General features: G+C 35.9%; 1 protein-coding gene across 3 annotated transcripts in view; it reads left to right on the top strand.

Annotated features, from left to right (window-relative positions):
• The first annotated feature begins 1,522 nt into the window (after positions 1–1,522).
• tax1bp1a (Tax1 (human T-cell leukemia virus type I) binding protein 1a) overlaps positions 1,523–18,726 on the top strand; it is a 37,618-nt gene continuing 20,414 nt past the window's right edge. Inside the window, exons 1-10 of one of the 3 annotated variants that reach the window (XM_067411190.1) lie at positions 1,523–1,640; positions 2,020–2,165; positions 2,341–2,445; positions 3,636–3,862; positions 6,329–6,431; positions 8,101–8,291; positions 9,107–9,214; positions 14,600–14,718; positions 18,193–18,283; positions 18,375–18,530. In XM_067411190.1, coding sequence (XP_067267291.1) covers positions 3,668–3,862; positions 6,329–6,431; positions 8,101–8,291; positions 9,107–9,214; positions 14,600–14,718; positions 18,193–18,283; positions 18,375–18,530 — 963 coding nt within the window. In that variant the 5' untranslated portion in view covers positions 1,523–1,640; positions 2,020–2,165; positions 2,341–2,445; positions 3,636–3,667. The remainder of the gene's footprint in view (positions 1,641–2,019; positions 2,166–2,340; positions 2,446–3,635; positions 3,863–6,328; positions 6,432–8,100; positions 8,292–9,106; positions 9,215–14,599; positions 14,719–18,192; positions 18,284–18,374; positions 18,531–18,726) is intronic. The other 2 variants (XM_067411191.1, XM_067411189.1) reach the window with 2 other exon arrangements.

Genomic DNA, 18,726 nt, shown 5'->3' with positions numbered 1-18,726 from the left:
AATCACTGATAAGGATTTGTTAGCGAGATATCAGGCAGTTTCTCCCCGAGTTCCTGCTGTTATTTCTTTGAATAGGTTAAGGTGATACTTCTTAAAAAATTAAGAATGGCTAGACGTTTAGTGAACTTTTGATCGTGTTGTCCTTGCACTTAAAGGAGAACAATCATATTTAGCACATTTCCAAATCTAAGAGTGACAGATGGTGTTAATCTCGATACTACCTATTACAAATACATGAATATTTGAAATGACAAATTGTACAATAAATAAATAAAACTAAATTCAATATCCTTAAATATTAAGGGCTCCCTTTAAAAACCTGTACATTTCTTTAGTAATGTTTTATGCTCAACTCTAAAAAATATCAACACTAGAAAATGATGTTTGTGAGGTCAATATGTATAAATGATTTAATATATTTTATCCTGTAATCAAGAAAGTTGTGAAAATTCAGTTTTCATAAGATGTGGGAACGGTTATTTAAATGCAAGAGTCCCAATATTAGTGTTCCGTTTTCCTATGCATTTTGATTCCATTGTCATTTAGTTAGGCATTATTTCAGTGCCTTAGATTCGTGCTTTGATAAATACTTGCTTATCACCCTCACTTTTGATATATCTACAAAGATATTCTTTATATATATACTAAACAACTATTTTGATATATACACAGCTGAACTGCTTATACTGTCTAGGAAGTTTTAACTTCCTAAAATAAAATCACACTTAACATATTAAATGATCAAAAGTTTCCTGCATACAATGACCATTCTATATTCTAAAACGTCTATATTCTAAAATTGCTTCGCATTTTCCCATAATTTCCACGTATGTTTTGGTGAAGCAAACGAATCGTTTTTTTGAGTCGGACTGAAAGGATTCGTTTACGAATCGAACGAAATCAGTCAGCTGATAGTCCGAACATTTACCCGACCAAAGCCTTTCTTAAGAAATATACGTCAGATATTGAAGTAAATTGTTCTTTCTGTCACTCTGCTGAGAAAGATTTCATTCACTTGTTTTGGCAATGTACCCACACAAAGAAATTTTGGTCAGATGTATTATTGTTTATCCAATCACATTTTATAAGTGACTTTTCTTTCTGTTTTAAAGATGTTTTCTTTGGATTGTTCGACTACTCTAAAGAGAATATAGGGAAATATTACATAATTAATTTGTGTTTCCTACTGGCTAAATTTCACATACATAAACAAAAATGTACTGGCTATAAACCTCTCTTTTCTCTATTCAGAGATGATCTAGACAGGTATATCAAAACTACCAAATGCTCTAATCCCAAAGCTATGAAAACTGTTTCTCTTTATAAATCCGAACATTTGAAGTGAACCGAGATTTTTAACCGGCTCCCGTTCGAAAGAACCGATTTGCTGAAAAGAGTCGAACCTCCCATCTCTATTTTCTTGGGATTATTCACTAACCAATGGTAAACCGCGAATTTCTCTGACAAGGGTAAATAAACCAATCACAGGGCGCAACCGACCGGAAGTAGCAATGACGTTTCTAGATTCCCAAAACATGTTGACACCCGGTTCACCTACATGACAGAGACGCACTCAATCAGCGTTGTCTAGCAGTCTAACCAACAAGAGTTACAGATCATCAAGTAAACATGGATTACAGGTATAACGGACTATAGCGACGGCTGTGTTAATATAAATATATAGTGAAAATCTTGGAAATATATGATGGAATTGCATGCGGTCCATCTCGATGTATTTAGGGGTGGGATTGCAGTGGAGTGATTAAACACATTTCATCAGCTCATCCTTAAAGGACACCGACAGTGATTATGTCGTATAATATATAGAACAAATGCTCTATATCATCTGATATACTTCTAACTATCATTAAACCCCGCAGTGACTTGGTAGTTAGCAACATGATGCAAGTCAAATATATATAGACAAGTGGCTTTTCGGTTTAAGCATATCATGTATTAATAAGATCAAGAAATAATGTTTAGTGAGTTCTTTGCTCGTATGTCGTTTGCTGTATTCAGTCGAGCTGTCATTGACGTTAAAGGCCTGAGAAGGGATGACAGCACCATCAGCAGTGCCATCTATACAGGCCTACTCGGCATCGCCCCATCCGGCCTGAAATAGGGCAGGTCTTCTTCATGCAGCTGCATTTGGGCTTAAACCAAATGTATGTCAGCTCAGAAATATTTAAGCATCTATATAACATATTTATGCATTAGAATTGCATGTTGTGTATGGTTTATTCAAACCATCATGCAATTTTAGCCTATATTAGCATATAATGTCACTAAACTTTCAAAGTAACTTCATGAACTAAATATAAACTTATGTGAACATTTTAGGAATTAAAATGAATCAGGAGAGATGTTATGTGGAAGTTTCATGAAAAACCTAATGTTTTCAACATGGTCTCGTCTATGCTGTGGGTTTCTCCATGCTCTCTACAAGTAAGATAAGATCATTTCTTGAGCTGTCAAATCGATTAATTGCGATTTAATAGCATCTAACGTCATTTTTTGTTTTGTTGGGATTGGAAAGATTTTTTAATGTTTTTGAAAGAAGTCTCTTCTGCTCACCCAGGCTGTATTTATTTACTCAAAAATACAGTAAAAACAGTCATATTGTGAAGTATTATTACAGTTTAAAATAATTATTTTCTGTTTGAATATATTTTAAACTGTAATTTATTTCTGTGTTGGCAAAGCTGAATTTTCAGCATCATTACTCCAGTCTTCGGTGTCACATGATCCTTCAGAAATAATTTTAATATGCTGATTTGAATATGCTAATATGCTCAAGAAACATTTCTGATTATTATAAGTGTTGAAAACAGTTGTGTACATTTTTTCAGGATTCTTTGATGAATAGAAAGTTCAAAAGAACAGCATTTATTTGAAATGGAAAGTTTTGGGGTCAGTAAGATTTTTTTTTTTTTTTGGAAATAATTACTACTTTTATTCAGCAAGGATGCATTAAATTGATCAAAAGTGACAGTAAAGACATTTATAATGTTATAAAAGATTTATATTTCAGATAAATGCTGTTCTATTCATCAAGGAATCCTGAAAAAAAAATGTACACAACTGTTTTCAACACTGATAATAAGAATAGATGTTTCTTGAGTACCAAATCAGCATATTAGAATGATTTCTGAAGGATCATGTGACACTGAAGACTGGAGTAATGATACTGAAAACACAGCTTTACATCACACAATAATTATTACATTTTAAAATATATTCAAATAGAAAACATTTATTTTAAATTGTAACAATATTTCACAATATTACAGTTTGCTGTATTTTGGATCAAATAAATGCAGACTTGGTGAGCAGAAGAGACTTCTTTTAAAAACATTAAAAATCTTACTGATCTTACTGACACACACACATATATATACACACACACTTTTATGTTAGATGTGTTTAATCGATTTGACAGCACTAATCAAATCAATATTTCAAGTCCATTTTTTATTTATTTGCTAAGTAGCTAAATAATAATGCAGAACAATAGGGTGATACAGGTCCCTTTTGGGGTTTATTTCACAATAATGACCATCTGACTGAACATTATCCCTTATCCCACTATCAGTCCTCATTATTTCTTTGTAAGTTTTTATTCCTTCTCGTTTCAGGTAGACCAATCACAGGCTTTCCCTGAGCACTTATGATGTCATCAGCCTGTAATACGGTAGCATCTGCAGGTGGAGGAGGAAGTGTTGTCATGGAGACGTCCAACTTCGCCCATGTCATCTTCCAGAATGTTGGGAAAAGCTTCCTCCCGCAGGCAGCGCTTGAATGTCATTACACTCTCACCTCTTTCATCACCCCACATCCCAAAGACTGGGTTGGCATCTTTAAGGTTAGTATCTCACCCATGTCTACAAAGATCTGCTCTGTGCATGACCTACTACAACATTTAGTTTTTCATTCACAGAAATGTTTTTTGTAGGAAAACTATATCCTTCCATCTGATTTAATCTCACGTCGCGCTTCCTTTCATCTTGAAATTTAATCTTGCACTTATTCAAGAGGAAATGAGTGCACGGAAACTTTACATCTTGTTAAGATACAATGACAGTTTATGACTCGTATTAAAGGCACTTCAAATCAACCAAATCTTTCCAGACAGCATTTAGAGTGGTGGGTTGCAAGGGAAAATGTGAATTGGAAAAAAGATGTTTAATCCACTCAATATCACTTGTTTTGATGGTTAGTTTATGGGGGAAAGGGTTGCGGTGTGAGTGTGTGTTTGCGCGCATGTGCTGTTGTGCTGGATGGTGTTGCTGTTTCCCATGACAACTGAATCCTTCCTTATGCATTTTCTTTAGTATTTTTTTGTCATATTTGTGTCTGCAATATAATCTAATGAAATAACGGATATTACCTGCCATGTATAACACACATCTAGATAATAGTACTTAGGCTTATTATAGACCATTATAAATGGATCATAGATAAATTCTGACTATCTATGGACTCATATTTAAATAAGCAATGAGGGAATATAGGAAATATTCTCAGGCACTCATTCACAATTAATACACATACCTTAAAGGGGATAGTTCATCCAAAAATGAAAATTCTGTCTTCATTTACTCACCCTCAAGTTGTTCAAAAGCTGTATGAATTGTAAATGATGACAGAATTTTTATTTTTGGGTGAACAATCCCTTTAACCTGTGCTTGGTATTACTAAGTAAACCACAGGCTCCCTCTGGTGGTATTAAGAATCTACTGCTCCGAACAGACAGCGAATTGTCTGTCAGGAGTTGCAAAATTTCATAATAGTTTAGAAATTACTTGCATTTTCTGTGTGCAGTTTTTTTTACTCAGCTAAAATAGAAAATAATTGGAACTTATTTTCAATGAAAATTTCAGTTTTATATTAAGTTAATATTTTTTATAATAAATATTATTAATTATATCTAAATAATTGTATATGGATCTTTTTATTTGTATAGTTATACAAAGCTGCAGCTTTTTAGTTTGTGCTTGTAATGTCCCTGTACATGTTGTATAAAGTGGTCAGTGGTTTAAAAAAAATTGAAAACTATGCTCTTTAATATTTCATGCGGAACAAACATAGTATTCTTTATCAAGGAGGATGTTGAGGCATGTTAAAAATAGGCTACCTTTAAGCAATTCTCAAAAATGCTGTGTAATCATGCATATACACATACATATAAGTTTGTGCACAGACACACACACACACACACACACACACACATTCAGACAGGTACTATATAATTAAGTTGTCGCGCACATGCCGAACATGTTCTTATGCACTTGATTTATAGTTACGTCAGCCCTCTTATTATTTAATTTATCATTTATTGGTCCTGTATGTACAAGCATGGCTTGTTTGAAACACACTCGGATGCCTTCTCTCTCTCCTTCCTCTTGCTCTCCTCTTTTCTTCTCTGTAATTAATAGGTGATTTCTTCACAGATGACTGTGTGCCAGATGAAAGCAGAATACTTTCCGTAAAAAAAGAGATTACAGATGTGATAAATTGTAATCAAAGTAAATGTCAGGTAGTGTTGTGAGAAATCATGATGACAAATTGCTGACAGTGTGTGTGTGTGTGTGTGTGTGTTTGTAACTGTAAGATGTAACAGTATGTGGCATGTTTATGATAATGGATTATATTCTGTACTTAATTTCCTATCATATTTAATTTAAAAATGCATAAAACCATATAATCACTCATTTGCACACCCACAAATATGGGTGGTTATAGAGGTGAAGATTTTACATGTGCTTCAAAGGCAGAAATGATGAAATTCACATGCACACACATTTTAGAGTAACCACACAATTTTAGGCGCCTTTGAAGCAAGTGTAAAATTTTCACCTTTTTCCCGGTCTCTTTTTCCATTACGCCTCCTTTTCCAGCCCTACACACACACACACTGAGCCCCCCTCTCGCTGCTGGCTAAGAAGTGCAGAAGGGAGGTTAAGTGTTTCCATTCCTCCTTGAGGTTATTGATATTTATAACCTGTGAAATTGGTATGAAACGAAGTATTAGGACTTAAGTTCTCTCATTGAGACTGTCTCTGTTTAATGTTTTGATGTTAATAATGTTAATGTTTCTGTGTTTTTTCTCCCTCTTTATCCATCTCTGTTTTGACTGGGTGTTCCTTAAACTTTTATATAGTCTCTGTGTTTATGTAGTTTCACTTGTATTGTTATGGCCAAAATGAACTAGTCTGTGTTTTAAACGTTTTACTTTAACTGTTTTCAAAGGCCTTCATTGGTCTGGTCACGGAAGTTTTAGTTCTGACTCACTTCATGTTTGCTGTGTGTGTGTGTGTGTGTGTGTTAGGTGGGCTGGAGCAGTGCAAGAGACTACTACACATTCCTTTGGTCTCCCATGCCTGAAAACTACACTGAGGGATCCACGGTTCACCGAACCATCATCTTTCAGGGTATGCACTCACACACGCCTAAAGTCAACATGTAATGCCTCATACAACTCATTTTACATCCGTAATGTTATGTTTTTCTAATTGAAACAGGAGAGACATGTAGAGTGGGATGTTATTTTATTTGTTGGGAATTGATTGGATGGTCCAGCTCACTTTTATCCATCATGATTTGATTGGACTGTCAAAATGGGTGTTATTATTAATGTTATTACATTATTATTTATTATTTTTGTAAGTAATTTGATGGAATTTTTGATGGCATTTTGCCATAAAGACAGATCATCCAAAATGAATCTTTGCTGTTTTTGTGTTTTTTGTTTTGTTTTGTTTAGATTTTGTTTTGATTTGTTTTGTTTTGTTTTGTTTGCACATTTTGTTTTTGATATGATTTTGCTTCAGTTTTGTTTGCAAGTAGCTTTCCTGTTGTAAGTTTGTAGGCCGATGTGTTGACTAATTTACAAGGGAAGCAGGAGAAAAGTGTAGGGTGGGGCATTATTTTATTTGTTGGGAATTGATTGGATGGTCAAAACTTTAATCCATAATGGTTGTACTGTGAAAATTGGTGTTATTATTAATATTAATATATTATAACTAAAAAAAAAAAAATGTTTTATGTTTATTTTTCTTTATTTTTTGTGTTTATTGCACAAAATGACCAGGGTCATTAGTAGTAGTAGTAGTAGTAGTAGTAGTAGTAGTATTTAAGCAAATCAAGTTTATAATTTTGAGTTCATGTCATCTTAAAGGTGCTGTATGTAATTTGTATGAGGTGCTGTATGTAGTTTACTAAATACTAAAGCATAAAGATACCATAATAATGTTTGCAGAGATTTATCGAACATGCTTGTTCACATACTTGTTTGTCCGAAAAACAATGCTACAGTCAGTTATTCCACTTTGAAATGTCTGTTTTTGTTTTGGTCTGTGTGATCCCACCCACTGTCAGTTTACACAATAGTATTTCAACTCCCCGGGTTGCCAGTTGGCAGAAAACGCTGCAGACATGGAAGCCAGCAAACAAACTGGGTCAGAGATTGCACATTCTACTTGACCGAAAAAGCCTCGGCATCCATCTAAAAAGCTCTATGTCCAGAGGCATATTAAAACGATATAAAATCAATTGATCAACTTAAGGCCAATTCACACCACACAGACAAACACCAACAAACACATTTGTTGGGTTTTGTCTGATCAGTGTGTTACCCCTGTTGGCGTCTGTTGGAGTTGTTCAGTCAGCGTTTGATGGTGTCTGTTGGGCAGTGTGAACATGAAAATTCTAAATCCATCTTTTAACTTGTTTGTTGGCTTTTTTTCTGTGCGGTGTGAATTGGCCTTTACAGTGTAAGGCTTGTCGCCTTCCATTGTCAGTTGCGCTTGTTCCTGTTGCTTTTCCTCAATCTGGCAACCTGCCTGAGCGTTGAGTATGCTGAGGAGGGGATGGGAGAAACAACTTTCTCCAATATTTTAAATTTGAACTGCAGTACCTATTACAACCACTAGTTGTAAATACTGCACACTGCACCTTTAAAGAGACAGTTCAAGTAAAATGAATCTTTAATGATTTTTTTGTTTTGTTTTTTGGTTTCAAATTGTTTTCTGTTTTTAGTTAGAGACTACATTCCATAAAGACAAACCCGGGTAATTAAATACTCTACATGCTGTTTCCTAGGCTACTATGTTCCCCGTAGTGATGGTGAGTTTTATCAGTTCTGCTACGTCACACATACGGGTGAAATCAGAGGTGCGAGCACGCCGTTCCAGTTCCGCCCAGCTACACCCACAGGGGAGGAGCTACTGACAGTGGAAGATGAGGGGAACTCAGACATACTGGTTGTGACAACAAAGACCGGACTACTTGAGGTGTGCAAATCTCACACACAAGAGTGCAAACCTGTTGCCCTGTTCCAATACATAGTGAGAAAGCAGCATTTTAAGGCATTATCATTTTGTATTTCCAGATTCAAAATGTAAGGAACTTAATCATGGTGTCTCCTAAAATAATGTGTGTTAGCCAAATTATAAAGCAGAATTGCATATTGTTGTTTTTTGCAAGGATGCATTGCAACAATCCCAGGGAAAAAAAAGAAATAAAAATGAACGTTTGTTAAGTTCACTGTTTAGTGCACTGTGTACTGTTTTTATTTACTTATTAATTTAAATAAAAATAAATAAATACATTAAAAAATATTTACATATTTGTTTAGTTCTGAACTAAAAAGCACTGATTTAAAAAAAATAGTTCAGTGTAATTAAAATGGATTCTTTTGTCTCCAATTTTGTCTCCTGTTTTTATATGCTTATTAGAGTAGATAAAAATAAATAAATTTTGTTTAGTTCAGTACTAAAAAGCATTAATTAAAAAGAGTTCAGAATATTATTTTAGCTAACATTTGTGTGTTCTGAGTTTTAATATGTTTGTTACAGAATCAACCCATTATCTCAGCATTATCTCAGCTTGTTTCAAACTTTATCTGAATCAGTTGTGAAGTGTGGAGCTCTGTGCTTTGTGTTGTGCAGAATTGCTGCCTTTCAGTGTCATCTATCAGCTTCCATTATGGTCAGATGCTGTCTTAAAAGACAGCTGCCTATGTAGATGGCAAGTCAGCTCACTTGGTTTGGAACAGAGCTTGTGTCTGTTATTTATTTTGGCTTATTATCTGTGTGTTTGTGAGCAGCAGCGTGTAGAGGAAGTTCAACAGGAGTGCAAAGAGCTTCAGAAAGCACTACGCCTCCTCACACAGGAGAGGGATCAGCTACAGGAGAGGCAGAGACAACAGAACCAGGTACCAAACACACACTCTCATATAAAGGTGACCAGCCAATGAAGCAGCATAGATGGCTTACACACAGTGTTTGAGCAGCATATAACACACCAGAGATCACAAGTTCAAGTTATCTGCACATCAAAGCACTCTCCAATGTGTGTGTATGTTCACATTTGTGCTTTAAGACTTTCTGTCTCCAAGTGTAAAACGCCTTTCTGTTTGACTGACGGTGAACTTACTCCCACAGAGCACTTTATCTTATCAGATAATGGCTGTGTGTGTCTTTGTGTGCATTACTGACCTTTCCCATAAAGTCATGTGATTTATCCGTATGTAATTCTGACTGTGCTGAGGATGATTTACCGAGAGTAAGAGAACTGGGAGTTTGAGAAACAGAGAGAGACAGAGAAAAGCTGACATGGGCAACTGTTATCATGGCGGTGCCATGTCGACCACAGAGGGTAGACGTGACGTCAAACGCGAGCACGCAGCCAGGAGTAAATGTCCACCAAAACCTCAACAGAAAGGAGGAGACCTGCCCAGTCCCTGGGACAACAGCAGCCAGTCACGCAATTTTCTCTCTCTTCCTCTCTCTGTCTCTCCCTTATCTTCAGTTTTTCATACTTGCTTTGATGATATTTAAAGGTGTTGTAAGTGATTTATTTTTTGAAATACCACACATAAAATGTCACTAGTACTACTTGATAGATATTGCTGAAAGTTTTCCTGAGAAATCACAACTGTCTTTGTGACAGCCGTGTGCTCTCTGAAAAGGGGCCATTCACACAGAAAGTGTTTTTGCTATTAGAGAGATGCAGGGCAGTGGAACAGAAAAAAAAAAGCAAGGTCTAGCACTGCGTTCTTAGAATGCCATGTAATGCGCGAGACTCTCAGAAGACGAGAGTGCAGTGGTCAAATGTGTCCATCTAAACACATGTTTTTGCTTTAAAAAAAAGAAGTAGCACAGTGAAATGCAAAAACACATTCTTGTGCCTCTTAAATAGGCATTTGTTTTTGTTTTTTAATTGTTTGTTAACTGTCAATCATTTTGGGTCTTCGGGTTTGCAGGCATTCAATTGGCTGATTTGCCTTTGAAAGGTGGGTTTTTTTAAGAGAGAGTGTGTGTGGCAGTCATAATGTCAAGTTAAATAAATGCATTAACGCCTTTTTAATTTATATACACTACCATTCAAAAATTTGGGGTCTGCAAGATTTATGTTTTTAAAAATGTTATGAAATATTCTTAGTATTTTTTTAAATATATTTTAAAGGGGTCATGACATGAAAAAATGAAGAAGAAAAAAAGGTTCAGAGCTTAAAACTTCCTCCTCATTATAACCAAGGCATTTATTTAATCAAGCTCCAAAAACGTCTTGTTTTGAAATTGTGGGATCTGACGTCACAGGCAAATTTATTTGCATATGACTGCCTCCAGAGCAAGACATCGACGAATAGTACGATGGCTACGTCCGAAAACCTAGGTAGCTGTCTTGCTGCCTTGCTATCTTATAAGAGAATGACTTGTACGGCAGCGTTTGTGCATGAAGGTACCTCACGAAATTGATTTCGGACAGACTTCTGAGGCAGCGTAACAGTTTAATGAACTACAGCAATATAGCGCGAGCTTTGGTGAGAACTAAACAAATATTTAATTATTACAGTAGTAATTTCTCGATAGAAATGATATCAAAATTGAAATATGTTGGTCAAAATCGTACATTTATACACAAACTGAGCAGCAAACGCAACTTTCGGACGCCATCTTTATTTTTCTAGCTCAACTGTCACAGAATGGAAAGCACAGGATTGTGGGATATCAAAGGCAGCTAAGGATACATCCATGCTTCCTTCAAAAATCGATCTGAGGAAGGTATCTCATGAGACAGGAAGTGAAGCTAACATTGTATTCGGACGTGCCTTGATGCCTTACTACCTTGAAATGTGTCCTCAGAAGGCAGCATTTTCCAGTTTTCGGACGCAGCCGTAATCTCACCATAGTCCCCGCCCACTGGCATTCAGTTACTTAACGGCTGATATTTTCCTACACTGGAGAATGTAGCATCAAAAGCAAATAGAACACATTATAATCACTGACACTGTCTACATTGGATACAGTATACAGATGCACGTCCAGTTTCTGAGGTCCACGCACCTCAGTTTCTGAGGTCTGTCGACAACAGGACAAATGGAAGGGTGAAAGAACATTCGCTTTTGACGCGTCCAGTTTAAACAGCTAGTTTACAGACTTCAGAAGGATCCCAGCATTGGAAACAAGTGAATGGTTTATTGTAAAGGTGCAATATGTAATATTTTTGCAGTAAAATATCCCAAAACCACTAGGTCAGTGTTATATATTTTGTTCACTTGAGTACTTACAAAATCCCAAATGTTTCCAACTATTTGTAAATTGTGAGAAAATTGCAAATTTAACCAAGGCTCCGGGACGTGTGAGGAGTCGCCTGTCAATTGCGTCATACCCGCGTTAACCCTCGGTCTGTCTTTAATAAACAAGGGAACAACTGTTTTATTTATAGACAGAAAACGAATTGTTGTTATATAGCTCAACACGTTTAGTCATATTGTTTAAATCTAATTTTCTTGATTTTTTGCGAACACCATGCTTTACCATGCCTCAGAGAAAAACAAAATTTTGTCAAATAGCTAACATAGCATAATCAGATGCAACTTTATTTTTAGTAACAGTAATACAGAATTTTCTCTATCATTCAATATGTTTTAAAACAATTTTAATGCCATTTAAAAAACAAGCCATCCGGCATTTAATATGATATTCTAAAATCGATCTATCTTACTGCAGTGTGTCTCAAACAAGTGTCTCACAGCAGCCGCTGAGCGAACGCACAGAATAACGCTATAACATCATTTTCAACACTCTTAAATGTATCTAATATAATAAACAGAGCTACGTTACCTCATACTCATGACCGGAAAAGCGGAAGCAGCGCCAGCGACTGTGTCATAATAAAAGTTCCGCTGCTCGCGGCTTGTGTTGTGCAATCGCTCCAGCGGCCTCGTTTAGCTCCCACAACACTCGGTCCTGCTCTGATTCATACTACATTAATGTTAATAATCACATCCATACACATGATTTCTTCCCGAGTCTTATCCTCATTCTTTTGCACCGTCCGTTAAGGTGAAGACCACATGTCCCACGATTCTGCGCTCGAACTTGGCTTCATCAAGCTACGCCTTTGTTTTGAATAGGCTTCTAGCGACCTCTAGCGGACAGAATTCTTACATACTACACCTTTAATGACATCCCGGATCGCAACATAGAATTATATGTTTGGAGGTGTTTTGTTTTGTAAACAAGGTACTGTTTAAACTTTTGTTGAAAGATGAAGCAGCCAATTATATTGGATCTGGCAGCAGCTGAATCACAAACTATAAGTAAATTAATTCATGTAATGCTTTGTCTGTAAATGACGATTTTATATGGATAATGTTTTCAAAACTCTTACTCCCGTGCAGTAGCCATTGGGTGTTGATACTGTTTCCTATGCAGTGACGTTATGGCCAATCATAACATTTACTGTCAAGCTTTAAGGGAACCGCCCCTTAAAAACGGATGATTTCAGACAGAGGGTCAGAACAAAGGTTGAAAATTTGTTTTCTGCATATATATTTGTTTTTGTTTTGTTTTTGTTTTTTTGTTTTTATGCAAAAAAAAAACTTTATTAACATTATAAGTGAACCTCAAGGAACACATTAAAATAATGAAAAAAAAATCCATGTCACGATCCCTTTAAAATGTACATAATTCCTGGATGGTCAAGGTGAATTTCCAGTTTTCAGTGTCACATGATCTTTCAGATTTAAAGGGATAGTTCACCCAAAAATGAAAGGGTGAGTAAATGAGGACAGAATTTTCATTTTTGGGTGAACTATCCCTTTAATTGTAATATGCTGATTTGATGTAACACAAGTAACATTTCTTATTAATATCATCATGTTGAAAATAGTTGTGATACTTAAAATCTTTATTTATTTATTTATTTATTTTATAAATTGAATGCATCCTTGCTAAATAAAAGTATTAATTTCTTTAAAAAAAAAAGGACTTACCCCAACATTTGAACTGTAGCATATCGTTGTACTAAATGATTACCATATTCTTATATATACAAATACACTTTTAAGTGCACAAATTTAAAAATCTTTAAACAGTATCTTATTATATAAAATAATTTATCCAGTGTATCTCTTATCCCTTTTTAATGTTTATTCATTTATTTACCTATTTTTACCTGATTTTTTTCCCCTTTTCTTACCATGAAAATAGCCCTATAGATGGCATAAAACAAGTAAACAAATAAAACCATGTAAGTACCATCAATACCAAAGAATTTTGTGGTGCTCCCCATCCCTTGCATTATTTCTTAAATATGTTTGGCTAATTTCATCCATTTACTACTTTGTGCCATGTTTAAATCCTTTCCACAAAATATTTTTTTCCCTCAACATCAACAAAGAATATGCAAAAAGAAAAAAGGTCATTCCATTAGGTTTTGATGTGGTGGTGATGTTTGAGTGCACAGCAAGCACATTAAACTCTAAAAGGGCCCAGCCCCAGAAAACAGCAGGATATGATTCGATTGATTTGTTGGTCTTTCAGCACCCCCTAGTGTTTCTTCTGGAAACTCTTTTGAAGTGTGTAAGTGTGAATTATGAGTGTCACAAAGGACAAAGAACACCACAAATAAAACATTAACACTTTTATAATTCTCTCTCACACCCCAGTCACACAAACCCTTTCATATGCCATAAGTGTGCGTGTGTCTGTTAAACTGTCAGAACTTACATATGAAAATAGACTTCCTCTTTATCGTGAGAACATAAGTATATATTTTGTGGCTGCTAATTTTACGACCGCACATTTTATTTGCCTGTGCTGCAATTCCGAAACATCATCGGCCGTAAAACACCACGAGTCACCAGATTAGCCGGAGGACAAGGCGTGTATGCGTGCTTTCAGAACCAGATGTTACTGTGATTTACTGATGACGACTGTTAAATATGAGCCACCGCAACAAAAGTGAAATCGAAGCCCCCTTCTTTCCTTCTGACATCATAAAATTTAGTATTTTAGTTTTTGGGGATTGACTGAATCAGGCAAACCTGTATTTCTGATCCTTATTTTCTTCTCTTCCAATTAAGTCTCCTGTAAACTACCACATTATTAACATTTGTCCTTGAATTCTCTGTCATTCACCACAGATTACCCTTTGTTATAATAATATATTTTTTATAATTGTTTAAATAGTTGGTTGGGTCACTTTTGAATCAGTATTGGCATTATAGCTTATTGCTATTGGGTAAAACGCTTGGAGTATTTTGATTGGCTGGAAGGTATGATTGATAGCATTTGCTGTCTAATGGCAGGAGCTGCAGAAAGGCCTGCATGAGGAGAAGGAGGAGGCTCAAGCCAGAGTGAGACAGCTTGAGCAGGACCTGCTAGAAATCACGCAAAAAGCTGTTCTTAAAGAGACCGAACTGGACTGGTAAGGCCCATACACACATTACCTGACATGAATGTAATTCTATTTTTTTTACATATTGGAAAAAAATATCAGACCTTTCAGGCAGACCTTTTCATGCTCAAAAACTCTTGAAACTTTGCACACATGTTGGAATTGTCGGCGACAGGGCCAGACACAAGTTGACATTGGGGGGGGGGGGTATTCTCTGTGCATACCCTTTAATATGGTTGTATTTTAGGCCCTGTTTCCACCTGGTATTAAGATTCGTTTTGGTCGATTGGATCACAAGTGGATGACGCTAAATACAGGTGTAAACGGGGTGTAAAACATTTTGAGCTTGTCCACTTTCGACCACTTCCAGAGGTAGTCGAAAACGCACCGGATTGGGTTCATAGTGGAAACGCTCATGTGGTCTAATGTGTTCAAACAACCAATAAAGACTACCTACTCTCCACCTACTGACCTAACGCGTAAACATTATGGGAATGCCAGACGGGACTTTGTCAGCTAAAGACCCAAGTTTAGTTTGAAGAAGAAAAACGTACCAAGCACAATGTTCTCTCATCATTCTTACCATTTCACAGCACTTGGCGTGGTATTGCGGCTATCAGATTAGAAATGAAAGCTGCTGCTCTCCGTATTTTTTTTTTCATCAAGTCTGGGCACGTTCATATGTAAATTGCGCAAGCTTATTTGGTCCATTAGATCGAAACATCTAAAAATACCCATTCATTTACCTGCACATAGACCTTCCCCTCGAAGAAATCAGGACAGAAGTCTTTGAAAGTGGACAAAAAAAGATGGATTAAAATACCAGGTTGAAATGAGTATGTGTCTCCCTCGTCCACTTGTGATCTGATCATCCAAAACGCATCTTAATACCAGGTGGAAACAGGGCCTTAGGAGCTCTGTAGGGCACCCCTTTTCATCTATAGAAACCAAACTTCATCGGGCCAAACAACTTTCGTACTCTAAGTCATACGCCAATAGGAAGTCAGCTATTATGAATTGTTTGAAAAACGCATGCTTTGGGATTTGATATACTCTTCCTAGTGTACTCATCCAATTGCCACCAAACTCCGGCAGAATGAATTTGAGGATACTAAATTGTGAGTGGATTTTTGATATCTTGAATGGTTTTGGCGAGGCAATGAATTTATGGCAAAAAAAAAAAGGGACACAGGAAGTGTTTTATCTTCTGATTGGTTTTGATGAAACTTCAGATGCATTGTAGGATCACATGGATGTGGCTATTGTGAGTCAAAGTCATAGTGCCACCACCTGGCAGCAGGAAGTGTGTCAGAAATCAAATTGTATGAAACTCGACACATCGGTTGTCGGCCAGTAGACATGGGCAAAGCCTTAGAAATGGGCGTGTAGGGGCTCAGTAGCACCACTAAATTTGGGGGTTAGTTTTACCTACAGTCACTAAACTCAGTACATCTATTGTTCTCATCAAGCCGGACAACTTTCTAATATTAGTAATTACCTCCAACCAGGAGGAAGTCAGCTATTTTTGTTTGAATTTGGATTTTTTTTAATCAAGTTTTGAATTACTGCTACAAAGGCCATCATAAGATTCACACCAAACTTGGATATTGAATCTTAAACAGTGTTGCTATAGCAAGGGATTAAAGTAATCACAAAATGGAAACCGGAAGTATCATATCTTGTAAATCTTGTACTCTATTACTAATACAAATAAAAAGTAAACACTTTTTTTCTTTTATAATTAATGCATTATGTGCAAGTTAAAAATCCTCAGATATTGTGCTATCTGGTTGAAGAAATAAATAAATTCAATTATAACACATAGTATAACCACTAGATGGCAGCACTTTTAAACAGGGCTGAGAAACACCTTATTGCTGAGAACTGTTTTCAGACATAATTACTTTTATTAGCTATTGCATTTGGATATATACTTAGACATTATCAAAGACTACTCTCCGTAAGTTTTGATTTGACTTTTTTGTTTAAAATGTTAAATTTTCTGGCTCAACTAATTGGAAAACCGTATCCAACTGATCCATTGATCCCACTCTGTCTGTGTGTGTGTGTGTGTGTGTGTGTGTGTGTGTGTGTGTGTTTGTGTGTGTTTGTGTGTGTGTGTGTATGTGTGTGTATGTGTGTGTGTGTGTGTGTGTGTGTGTGTGTGTTTGTGTGCGTGTGTATGCGCATGTTTTTGTGATTTACGAGGACACAAATTTTTATAATGACATGGGTATTACACTGGTATTACAACGTAAACATGAAATATGAGGACATTTCATAAGTCCTCATATTTTAAATAGCTTTAAAAACATACTAAACAATATTTAATTAAAAATGTAAAAATGCAGAATGTTGTCTGTGATGGGGTAAGTTTAGTGGTAGGGTAGTGTGGGTGTATAAAAAACATTACGCCTATGGAATGTCCTCAATTTGATAGCAAAACAAACCTATGTGTGTGTGCGTGTGCGTGTGTGTGTGTGTGTGTGTGTGTGTGAGAGAGAGAGAGAGAGAGAGAGAGAGAGAGAAAGTCTATTTTACACTCTTGATGTTTAGAGTTTAACCCTTTCATTGTTGTGTGGTTTTGCCTACATTACAGGATAAGAAATCTCTTCGGACTTAGGATCTTTATAATGACAAAATAAAGGCATACATAACAAGTTTATTTGTAGTGCACTGACTACATAGTTTTATATAATTTGTTTAATAAGAAGAATAAAAATATTTAAAAAATAATCTTAAAATGAATACTTTTTTTTAGCTGCAAATGATAACTTCACACTCATTTGAAAGTGACCTATAACATCCTATGACATGAAATTCATCTAAATGTAAATGATCTCATGGATGTGGCTGTTGTGTTTTGTGGTTATGGTGGCACCAGTTAGATGCAGTAAATGTGCCTTATGCGACTTTGACATAGTCCTAGACATATATTTACCTGCATTAAATACATATTGCCCACCTTGCACAGTTTCTCTAAAGCCACCGAGGTGGCAGTGTTGCTGGGGCTTGGGCCTGTCATCGCTGCTTGCAGCTATATTTTTAACTGTATTTCTTTTCTGCAAAGCTGCTTTGAAACCATATGTATTGTGAAAAGCGCAATGTTATCAGCATAACAATTTGTGGGGAAAAAATAATTGAAAAAATAACATGAATTTCAAAAGGTTAAGATCAGTTTTATCATCTTTTTGATTTGATGATAGCAGCACTTATAGCACTTTCATTGATCATGTTCTGATCAAAGTAATGTAATGATTTTAGATAATCCAAAGATCATCTTGTACTTCAATGGAGGCAACATCTGATCATTTGTACAAAAGAGTTCATGTGATCAATGTTGTGACGTACAAAGAATTTTAAAATATTTCTTTATTTATTCCGTAATGTTATGGTTATTGTTAGGTTTGAATTAGATTTTGAATCCCAGAATTTTATTCTCTCTATGTATTCTGTACATGGAAATAGGGAGGATTTAAATGCATTTTTTTTTGTGACTTCCAGTTTAAGAGACAGGCTGCAGAAGGTGATTTCTGAAAGGGACAGTCTACAAGCTCAACTGAAGAATGAGAGAGACGAGAGGGATCTTTACAAAGTGAGTGTGTGTAGTATATACAGATTATAAAATGTAATTAATCCATTGTACGACAGGCATTGATCCACATGGCTTGTGTGCACACTTGCAGTCTCATGTACGCAGCGCCGAGCTGGAAAACACTAAACTCAGTGCAGAGCTGCAGATGCTGAAAGCAGTGGAGCTGAACAGAGAGGTCACCATCGCACAGTACCAGGAAGAAATGCACAGACTACGCACAGAGAGAGACACACACCCCACTGATGCCGTAAGAGATGGTTATTTAAAAAATATATGCAAATACAATAAATATATATTCATATTCACTACCGGTCAAAAGTTTGGAATAATTGAGATTAAGATGAAAAAAAAAAAAATCGTTAAGATAAAAGAAGCCTCTTATGCTCACCAAAGCTGCATTTATTTGATTAGAAATACAGGAAGAAAAGCTAAATTTTCAGCAA

This window comes from Chanodichthys erythropterus, chromosome 15 (genome assembly GCF_024489055.1).
Source record: "Chanodichthys erythropterus isolate Z2021 chromosome 15, ASM2448905v1, whole genome shotgun sequence".
Classification (NCBI taxonomy): domain Eukaryota; kingdom Metazoa; phylum Chordata; class Actinopteri; order Cypriniformes; family Xenocyprididae; genus Chanodichthys; species Chanodichthys erythropterus.
This window is presented reverse-complemented; position numbering and strand designations above follow the sequence as displayed.